The sequence below is a fragment of the Prosopis cineraria genome, unplaced genomic scaffold, assembly GCF_029017545.1.
Source record: "Prosopis cineraria cultivar Desert tree isolate PC_DT_omini unplaced genomic scaffold, ASM2901754v1 PC13, whole genome shotgun sequence".
In the NCBI taxonomy this organism is placed as follows: Eukaryota; Viridiplantae; Streptophyta; class Magnoliopsida; order Fabales; family Fabaceae; genus Prosopis; species Prosopis cineraria.
Genome location: NW_026555344.1, coordinates 35,915,092 through 35,926,202, shown reverse-complemented (window position 1 = coordinate 35,926,202; position 11,111 = coordinate 35,915,092). Strand labels below are relative to the sequence as shown.

The window sequence follows — 11,111 nt, the reverse complement described above, 5'->3', positions numbered from 1 at the left end:
TTTGGTTTTGAAATTATTTTTTTTTTTTTTTTTCTTTTTGCTGCCAAATATCACACGTATACACTAATTGGCTTCATAAATATAATCATTATTGCTAAATTCTCAAGTTGATTTTTTAAATTTATTATTTTTATATCTCTAACATAAAAAAATATGTTAATTCATATTAAATAAAATTCAATTAAACTCGCGAGTTGATTTTTAGAGTTTATTTTTTTCACATTTCTGACTTATAAAATTATGTTAATCCATTCATAAATTTATTGAAATGGGTATACACTGCATAGAACCTAGTTCATATGAGCAGTAAGCTTCAGTTCAATAAAAAATAAAACTAAAAAAACAAATATCAATAAAAAAATACCAAAAATAAGTTACTTACCCCCCCATTCAAAAATGTAAGGCATTTTTAATATAATCTCACCCCTAATAAAATAGTTACCTACTCTCTAACTAACCCTATCTTTTTATATTTACCCCTATTAAATACCCTACAATAAATATAAAATCATTATCAATAAAGGCACTTTTAAAAATAAGTAATGATTACATCCCAAAAGATTAAAAATGCCTTACATTATTTTAACAGAGAGAATATATTTAAAATTTAAAATATATATAAATTAAATTATGATCACATTTTATATTTTAATTATTTAATTATATACTCTTAAAAATTATTTTAAAAATAGGGGTAAAGTGTTATGAGTTTATGATTTGAATTTATATTTCAAATCACAACCTTGAATATGATACATACATAGATATATATATATATATATATATAGTACTTTTATTCCAATTTTATAAGATATGAATCCTCACTGCTTTGGGGGAATGAAGTGCATTTCTGGGCAAAAAAAAAAAAAAAATCGCTTGTCTTAACAGATCTAGCTATAGTAGATCTAGCTAGTAGATCTAAACAGATAGAATATTTATTATTTTTATATTCATAAAAAAATGAATGAAAAATAATTGAGTGGATGGCATTCTATGGATTTTGATCACGTCACTTGAATCAAAGGTTATAATCTGTACTTGGAATTAATGTAAATGCAAAAATAGCCTCGAAGAAATTTACTTCCAATTGGAATTAACAGTATTTGAGCTTGGCTCAATTTTATAACCATATAAAAAAATTACTTTATAATTATTATAGTTTTTATATTGACTGCACTTTATTATATTTCAATTCTTAAAGAACATTTGGTGATTCCAAATAATAATTATCTTATTTAAAATGCAGTACAGTTTTTTAATTTTTAAAAAGACTTTTGGGTAAAAATCAAATATTATTTTGAGAAATGGGAAAGTTAAAAATATTTTTTAAATGTTCTGAAATTATTGTTTTAAAAAATAAGGGAGAATGTAAAAAACACATGTTTTTATTATTTTTTTATTCTCAAAATACATTCTACAAAACATCAATTCTCATAATAATAAAATAAAAATAATTTCAAGCCAGCCAAAATTTACTGATTTAGGTACACTTTTGCATTTTATCTTTTATTCCCTGAGAAGTAATGTAGGATTTTTATTGAAATTATGGATTTGATTCTTGGGATTAAAACATAAATTTGATAATTCAGGATAACCAAATCCTTCATTTAATTGTATTGTTGCACCGGCATGAGGTTAGGTGGTGGGGCAGCAACTCTTTTCATATGGATAAGATTGTTTGTATCAGCATAAATCTTATATTAAATTATTAATGCAAGGATAATTTTTAACTATTGATAAAACTCGAAATGTTGATTATAACTGGATCATCTAAATTTATAAAAATAATATATACGACTTGTTCAAAAAGTGATGAGGGGGGGGGGCGAAGATAATGAGGATATAGAATGCGAACATTCACTCAATTATATTTTTCGTTGCATTTTTAATTTTTAATATATATATATATAAATGCATAAAAAATATAATTTGTTTAAAACATTATCTCCTGTTACTTGAAGTCATTGTAAAAAGTTTTTATGGATTGTATATAAAAGAAGTATGTATATACTCTAATTTACTTTCCATTGAAACAACAATTTTAAAGTGCTTTAATAGATGATCATAAAAAGGTTTCTTTTTGAAAAAAGAAATATTTCCAATAAGCAAAATAACTTCACATCAGTATACCGATTGAGCCACTAGAAAAAGTAAACCACGTTTTGTCTCTTTCTTTTTTGGCCAAACATGCCTTTTCTCTTTATGAGTTTGTTTTAAGCTTTAAACTAAATTTCAGCGAATATTTCTAGAGAAAGACTTAAATATTTAATTTTATATATTTAATATATTTTTATCTAATCAAATCAAAATAAGTGATTTTTAATGTGTTAGTAATAATACTAATTATAATAATAAGCTTTTGTTAAAAAATAAATGATATATATAGAATTTACATGTCTTAATTTAATTAAAAATAAACCATTTAAGTATATAAATTTTTCTATAATTTTTGATGTACTTAAATGAATATTTGTGTATGCTGGAAAAAAAAGGAATATTTTATGTATGGATTTTGAAAAAATATCAAAATCATTTGAGCAATAAAATTTAAAATAGATGAAATCATGATGATGCGCGTGGATTAATTCTATAAAACCTCAAGAACCATATATGATTTATGGCTTGTTTGTTTAAAATTAAAAAATAAATAATTTTTAGATAATTTAAATATTTTATAAAAGAAAAATATAATTATTGATCTCTATAGTTTTATTAGACTCAGCATAATGAAGTTTTTTTTAGTGTTTTTAATTTTTATAGAGACTAAAAACACCAAAACTATAGGGATCAAAATGCCAAATGTCACCCGATTTTTCTAAAACTATAAGAACTGAAAATATTAAAAAAACTACAAGGACTAAAAGTAACACTATAAAAATTAATAACTTTGTTTTTCCTTTTATAAAAAGAGATTTATTTTGTAAAAATTTTATAAAAAGCAAGAATTATTTTATGTTTAGTTACAATGGTAAAAGAGTGATTATTAGTTAGTTATTTTTAATTTTATGATATTTCATGATTTTTCTTATAAAAATAATTCATTATTTAATTATTTTAAAATTTTATGATATTTTTGCATATCCCATCTTTTTAAAATATTCTCTTTTATATATCACATTAGACTATTTTTAAAAGTTACTTAAAATAATTTCCTAAAATGATCTGAAATCTGTTTTTTTTAAATTCTGATTGTTTGTAAAAGTTCAAATAAACATCTTCAAAACTTACAAAATAGATTTTTTAAAAAAATAAGTAATTTTTTATAAAATAAAAATAAGCTGAAACAAATAAGTTCTTAATTTACTCCTCATATTAATTTTACTTATTATAAACTTCCACCAACAGAGGACAATAATATCCCAATGGTAGACATATTGAAGTTAAATTTCAGTTAATTTAAAATTCATGCGAATTACTCTTCATTTTATACAAATAATCGGCTCTTCACGACTTTTTGTTTATTTGGCAGGAAAAAATTTTGCATAACAATGCGATAAAGGAAATATTAAGTGTAATTGTTGAAAATTATATTCAGATTATTTAATAATTAAAAGCCAGGAAAGTGCCAAGGGAATTGTGATTAATTGTCAAAAATATTTATCTTATATTTTAATTGAAGATTTTGATAAAATAAATAACCTGAAAAATTTTCCCGCATGTAACATTACACATATATAGTACATAGGTAAAAAAAAAAAAAAACACACACTACATGGATATTTTTTTATAAAAAAAATAGCATAGGCATACATTCATTTGTTAAATGAGGATCTAAAAGCCGTTTGATGTTCTAAATGTGTTGAAACGCGAAGGAAAATAAAAGTGAAGAAAAATAATTTTGTGGAGTATCAAAGGAACTAGACCAAGTCCAAGGCTGGTGTAGCTATAATAACCCACAATTTTTTTAGAAAAAACATATAAAGAAATAATACAAAGCATAGTATTAAATTGAAGTGAACCCCACCAAAAAAATCCGTAAACAATTGAATCATGTCTAAGCCGCTTCAATAAAATGCTTTATTCATGACTAGTCTAACCATGATTTAAGTGTAGCTTTAATCATGAACCCTTAAACTAATGTTTTGATCTATTCAATAATTGATCCAATTTTCAGTACCTTGAGTGAAGGGGAAAATAACTGCAAAGATATGGGAGGGAAAAAAGAATCAGAAATCCTTCTCATTAAAAGTCAGGCTTGTCTCTTTTGAAAGGAGGCCTCCGTGCTGTCCTAATGAGCTCTCTAAGCTCGTTCACATGACTATTCATGCCCTTAGCTGAATAAGCTTTAATCATAGTTCTATATGTAATTACATCAGGTTTAATACTTCTCTGTTCCATCATATCAAGCACTCCCTTCATCTCAACATAACACCCTAACTTCCCATAAGCATCCACCAAACAATTGAAGAATATAATGTCAAGTGTTACATCAGAGTTCTCTATAAAACGCAGGACACCGCCAATTTTTTCAGGCTTACCTGCTTGTGCATAAGCCTTCACAAGCGAGCAAAGTGTGACACAGCTTGGCTTTATCCTCTCTGATCTCATTAGTCTAAATAAATACTCCATCTGTTTCAGATCCCCAGCCCTGCCAAAAGCATCAATCACAATATTGTAGGTCACAATTGTCCAGGAATAATGGTATTTCTGCATGTACTCCATCACAGCACTCATTTTCTGGTAATCCTCAGCCTTGCCATAGGAGTCTAGGAGGATATTGAAAGTCTGAACAGTAGGCTGCAATCCAGCATTCTGAAACTTCTCATAACATCTCTCCATTGTTTCTATTTGCCCTATGTTGCCAAAGGCTCTTAGAGTTGAATTCATGGTCCATACATCAGGTTCACAATCCGAGTCAGCAAGCATTTCCACGAGTATGGATTCCATCTCTGCAAACCTTTAAAAAAAAAAGAGAGAGAGGAAAACAAGATTAATGAGTGGAAAAATGCGATTATATCATGCTGCTATCTGGTTGCTAAACATCAAAAAAATAATTAAAAAAAAAAAAACTAAGTGACTGAAAGCGAACAGCTTCTCAACTAAATTTTAGCAGAAAGCGAAGAAAGGGCAATGGAGTGCAAGAATGGATAACAAAATGAAAGTGCCTAACTGCAGCCATAGCAATGCCCTCTGAAGAAGTACTCATTAATTTCACCATATTAATTATGGTCGCAATTTGTCTGTTTATCTTTGCCCAGCTTTTCAAAGGGACATTATCATATAGTGATGTCTATAAACATTTCCTAGCCCCTCCCTCTTGCTTGCTATTAATGTCTAGAGTATGAAGGCAAAGTAGCAGTCAACAGACTCACATTTCAAATTTTTTCAGCAACCAGACTCAGCATGCAATATTTTTTTTTTCCAGTTAAGAAGGGAGACACAGGTGGACAATTACTTTTTTGCCTTCCCATAAGCATCAATTAGGGTATTATAAGTAACTGTGTTGGGTTTGATTCCCTGAATGGCCATATCAGATAGAAGATGGTGAACTTTGTCAAAGGCAAAAATGTGCAGACATGATTTAATGAGGATTGAATAAGTCTGGACATCCGGCTGACAATCAGGAATAGTCTTCATCTCCTCAAGAATATAGAATGCTCTGTCCAAGAGACCACTTCTGCTATAGGCAGATAACAACGCAGTGTATGCTTCACAGGACAAATAACAACCCTCGTCAACCATAGCTTGAAAGAGCTCATGGGCTTTCTCAGGTTGCTTGCATTTTCCAAGCATGACTATTAACTTGATATAAATGCCAGAGTTCGGTCTGTACCAGAGCTGTTCACGCAATAATTCAAAAACCTGATACCATGAGAGCATTCATTAATATTGAAAACTCAGTTTCTCTTCCGTAAGAGAGAAATTCAAGAAAAAGCAAAAGGTGACATATACAGATGCACAGGCCATTACAGACTTATATGTCGGCAAAAGTATTTGGATTTGTTCCCCAATTAAGATTTCTAAAAAGAAAATGAAAAATCCTATTTTCATGACAAATTCAAGAAAAAGCAAATGGTGACATATACAGATGCACAGGCCATTACAAAAGTATATGTCAGCAAATGTATTGGGATTTATTCCCCAATTAAGATTTTTAAAAAGAAAATGAAAAATCCTATTTTCATGACAGATAGGCGCATTTTCAATTCATCCTCCACAAATGTTTTCTTTCAATTTAATCCCTTATTCATTAAAATGCTTTAATGATGCCATTTCATCCTACCTCTGTCTATAAATTAACAAAGAACCCAACAGAATGTCAGAATGTTGACTGGCACCAATTAACTTGCTTGATATACACTTTAGTCCGCATTAAATAAGAAACCCCAATTAAGAAAGTTAATAAAATTCAGAAGCACTACATCCCTAAAGTTCACTCATCCATCCTAATCTGATGCACTGTGTTACCTACTGTAGACCGAGGAAGTTAGATGTGAATCAACTGGTTACCTCAGTAATCTGTCAGCTTCATTAATTTGTCAATGGAGATGGGATATGGGTGACATTGAAAGCATTCTGAATGAGGAATTAGAAAGTAAATAAACTTGCACGACTAAGTGAAAAATTCAACTTATCAAAGGGAAGAAAATAAGATTTTCCTTTTTCTTTTTCTCTATGTTGTATTTTTACTTTCCTCGTCTTGAAATGGATTATTTGAGACCAAAAGTTAGATTGTTGAAGAGAAAAAGCAAGGACCAAACTTATAAATTTTAAGACTTAATTAATGCTGGAAAACCTTCGACCTCCCTCTATGAGTAACACATCAACCTCTTTCAACTGGTTTCCATTTCTTGGGTAGCTCTTAAAGGCAGCCAACAACACAACTCCCTAGATAGTGAATGTCACCAAAAGTCATCGATAGACAATTCACAGGTCTCATTTTCTCTGCTCCTTATGACTTCCCAAGTTGCAATGGGAACTTTGGTTGCAATGATTTATGCACAAAGCCAATTGAACCGAATAAATTTGTGTAGGTAAAAACTCGAGCATTATACTACACATGGGCTATGTTTCTCTACTAATAGAGTAAAAGTTTCTTTCCCTCTGATTCCGTTTCCCAATTTGTAAAGAAAAACTTCATCATGCATGCTCATGCATAAACACTGAAACCATTTTCCACATCAACATACAAGAGAGTCCACAGAGCCCGCAATCTGATTCAAAAATAATCAATAATCCATTATAACCGCCATTCATACCACGATACTTTTTGATAATCCATTTTTAACCACATTTTAAGACAATTGAACAGTACGCCATTGGATTTTAACTAGATAATTTCCATCCCATTTTCAGATAATGAACTCAATTGAGCTCAAAAGCAAAGAGACTGACCTTGAGAGCAGACTCCCACCGCAAAGCCGTGATTCTTTCATGAAGTGCTTCTAGCACGGTCCTCGGAAGCAGCTTCTTGGAGTTGGTGGGACCCCTCTTCTTCTCAATAATGGCCTTGGCGGCCTCCCTCCGGAGTATCACCGATATGGCTTTCTTCGATGCTATCTTCCGGTTCACCTGTTCTTTTCTTTCCCGCGATTCCTTCTCCTTCAGCTGCTGAACTTCCATGGCCATTCTCCTTGCACGCCCATCAGTGACTATCATCGTGCCCGATGACTTCTCTACAGCATCATTAGAGGAAGGAGATGAAGTCGAAGGGTAATTCGGGTCGGGTTCGGAATCTGCCCGAACGACTCCCGATTTATTAGCTGGCTGTCGCCGGCTTATGGCGGTTGGAAATGGAAGGGTGGTGCTGGAGATCAAAGCCATTGATTCTGCACCGCTCATGGACCGCACCAGGAGAGAAGACATGTACTATTGAAATGAGATATCTATTAGCTTCCAAATATTTAATGAAAAAAAAATTGGGAAAAATTTTTACCCTTCCATGTCAATATTTTTAAAATCAAACCAAATATTAAATTAAAAATATCAACAGTTTATAATTCACATAATTCAATTAAGTTGAACCAATAATAAAATCAATAATATAATAATTAAATTAAAATATATATATATATATATTTAATAATTTAAATATAAGAAATAAATATAAAATTATTACTTAACTTAAAAATAAAACTAAACATTTTAAATTTATCATAACTTAATAAGTCATATGATATAATACAATATTAAGTGATTAAAAAAATTGATCATTTTCTAAAAAAATTGATAAAAAAAGAAAAAATGATATTTTTTGAACAATCTGATTTTTAAAAATAAGACTCAGTTCTTGGCTTAATCCTAATTTTTAATCCGAAGCGGCTCAACCCAACCCAACTCTCCAAACAATTTTCTCAACTTGATTGATTGACAGTTCGACAAGTTCGATCCTCCAGTTTGATCCAATTTTTTATCCTTATTCCATGTTTTACCTCTTTTCTTTCGTCCTTATATTTTATTTTTATGTTTAGTAATTCAAGTCTTTTTTTAATCCGATCTGTAATTTTTTAATTTGCTTATTATAATTTTTTTGGCTTTTTTAAAATTTTTAATGTCATTTTTTAGTTAACTAAATATTAAAATTTACTTTATTAATCGCAGGAACTAAATTATATTGATTTCAAAAGATAAAAATATAATTTACATAATAAATAAGTTTAAAGTCTAAATGCTACTTGACTTAAAGTTCAAAGAGGATAATTTGTTCATTTACCCTATTTTTTATAGATTAAAATATACATTTAATATTTTAACTTAACATGAAATTTCATCTTAACCCCTCAACTTTATAAAATGTCTTTTTAATCATTTAATCCTAACACTGTTAATTTTATCCTAATAAATTTTATATCAAACTTTCAAATATTAACAAGACATTCTCAAATATTAATATATTAAGTTCATTTTTTTTCAAAATAACAATAATTGACACAAGAAAAATAATTATTTAAAACTAACCATGTTAAAATTAAAGGATTAAAAAATATTTTATAAAATTAAAAAATAAATTAAAACTTTATATAAAATTAGAAGACTATAAGTATATTTTAACTTTTTTATAAGATACTTGTTCATAATTTTTTGAAACTTTTTTATAATTTTCTGATTAACTAATTGAAATAACAGATGTTTAATGAAAAAACATTGCACAATTTTTAATAATGTCCTTCATAGAATGGTTAGTCCTTGAAATAATAGTTTAAAGACAAGAAAATACACTTTAACCCAACATTTCTCCATCATCTACTAATCTACTAACTGACTTAAGAATAAATTGCCAAACTTTCAATTCTCATGTGTCAAATATTTCATTAGGATTCACCATTGGGTAACACTCCCATCAAATAATTTATCTTGTAGTTTTTGGTTAAAAAAGAAATTATGAACATGACATTTTTGGTTAGTTGTAATTATTAGGTTCAAATGCCCTCTTTTCAAGACAAGGAAGATAATCTCTGCCCTTAACAAAATATAATTTTTATGTTTACCCAAAAAAAAAAAAAACTATTTGCAGGTTAAATGCACCTACCTGATTAATATCTTACCATAAAGATGTACATAATGAAAATAAGAAATAGCAAAACCAATTAAACATCGCACTTCAAATTGGCGCTTCCTAACTGCAAGTCACAAAGAAACGAAGCTTTTATAATTTTATAAGCAAACTGGCACTTCAAGGATAGCCACACGCCTCTCATTTACCCAAGCTCTTATAAATAATTACAGAAAGTAATCAATATTCACAACAAAACTACGAACGGTACAATTTATCTTGAACTTTATGCATATACAGGGTGCCCGCTCTAACTTCTTCACAGTTGACTTGAATCAAACTGCTAAGCTATGCAAGAGTCTAACCAAGGCAGTCTCAAGAAGCTGTATACAGAAAATATCAAAAAGATGTCATATGGTATTTATTCTCAATCAGTGGTCAGGCCTGATCCAGTGGCGTGTTATGCCCAACAACTTGCAATTTGACAATTGACATTTAAAAAACACAGAATTGCTGCAAAGAGAAAGGGTTCCTTAGAGCAGTGACAAGCCACTCAAGAAGAATCAGAAAAGTAATAATACCTAGTGTATTATATGGAGTTCTTTATAGCAGTTATCGATTAGCTTGATGCAGAGCAGGCTTTCAAGCTTAAAGCCTTTTGTCAATAAATATAATGATTAGTCTTCACACATGACTTCAGTGATCAATATCTTGGCTTATGTTTTGAAAGCCAAGTTTACCGGAAATAGGTCAATCTTCCGTGAATTCCTACCTTTTTACTAACTACCCAACTAGCTTCCTCTTCTTATTACAATTATATAACAAGCTACACTTGCCAGAAAGATTTAAAGTAGCCAGCAAAAAGGTAGAAAAGGAGATATTGGACTGAGATAAATGGGCTAACCAATTGTCCAGGGATAAGGGATCTTTGCATGAAGGGTCGGAGGAACTACCTAGGCAGAAAGGGAATCTCATCATGAACAACAGATGGAATGGGTGGTCTTGACAAGAAGCTTACCCTGGGAAAAAAGGACGACTTTGGGGAAGGAAGAGTTGGCAGAGCACACCTCTCAAAAGCCAGCAGTAGTTACCCCCTTTGTCATCTTGTGTTGTTGGTCTGTTCTGTGCGTGTTTGAGTTGTTATGTTGCTACTTTCTTTTGTCAAACGAATTAATCATGATCACATTATCAATATCAGAAGTCTTTTGAAGTTTCTGTGTTGCCTCTAGTAGAATATTGCCAGGGAGACCCTATCATTTGCTGCTTCATGTGCAAGTGTGAAGCATGTGTGTTATACTAAACTAAGTTACATCCTGATACCAATACGAATAGCATAATGTACTCTTACGCTGGATTCGGCAGAAGTCAGCAGTGATTCTATTGAAAACCAATCTACATAGGATTCATCATGCCAATACCTGCCCCTAACCAGCATGCTTCACAATGTAGATCTATAGGAAGTAAGCAGAATTTCCAGCAAAGCAAAAAACAAAATCAAAGAAAATAAAACCATAGTCCACATCTTGATATCAAGCCTAAAGTATTCAATGGTCGAACAGATTAATGATTAAACATTTTCAGTTGAAATGTTTTTACTCAACAAATATGTTCCATTTAACAGCAGAAATTTATGGTAAACCACAAGATCATCACAAAATAATACAGATAGAATGGTCTT

The 11,111-nt window shown here is 30.0% G+C and overlaps 1 protein-coding gene and 1 long non-coding RNA gene across 2 annotated transcripts; both read right to left on the bottom strand.

Moving 5' to 3' along the window:
- Positions 1–4,160: 4,160 nt before the first annotated feature.
- On the bottom strand, positions 4,161–7,821 carry LOC129290537 (pentatricopeptide repeat-containing protein At5g48730, chloroplastic-like). The gene is made up of 3 exons (XM_054927329.1): positions 7,336–7,821; positions 5,396–5,802; positions 4,161–4,897 (listed from the first exon to the last, which is right to left on the bottom strand). Exons 1-3 carry the CDS (start codon positions 7,804–7,806, stop codon positions 4,183–4,185), a joined length of 1,593 nt encoding a protein of 530 aa, XP_054783304.1. The 5' UTR covers positions 7,807–7,821; the 3' UTR covers positions 4,161–4,182.
- A 1,753-nt stretch (positions 7,822–9,574) lies between these two features.
- LOC129290504 (uncharacterized) lies at positions 9,575–10,509 on the bottom strand. The gene is made up of 2 exons (XR_008588411.1): positions 10,452–10,509; positions 9,575–9,816 (listed from the first exon to the last, which is right to left on the bottom strand). It is a non-coding gene; the product is annotated as an uncharacterized LOC129290504 (long non-coding RNA).
- Positions 10,510–11,111: the final 602 nt, after the last annotated feature.

Coding starts and splice junctions, on each gene's coding strand:
- LOC129290537 (XM_054927329.1), bottom strand. CDS start 7,806: ATGTCTTCTCTCCTGGTGCGGTCCATGAGCGGTGCAGAATCAATGGCT. Junction 5,803..7,335: donor GGTGGGAGTCTGCTCTCAAG/GTCAGTCTCTTT, acceptor TCATGGTATCAG/GTTTTTGAATTATTGCGTGA. Junction 4,898..5,395: donor GCTTATGGGAAGGCAAAAAA/GTAATTGTCCAC, acceptor TTTTTTTTAAAG/GTTTGCAGAGATGGAATCCA.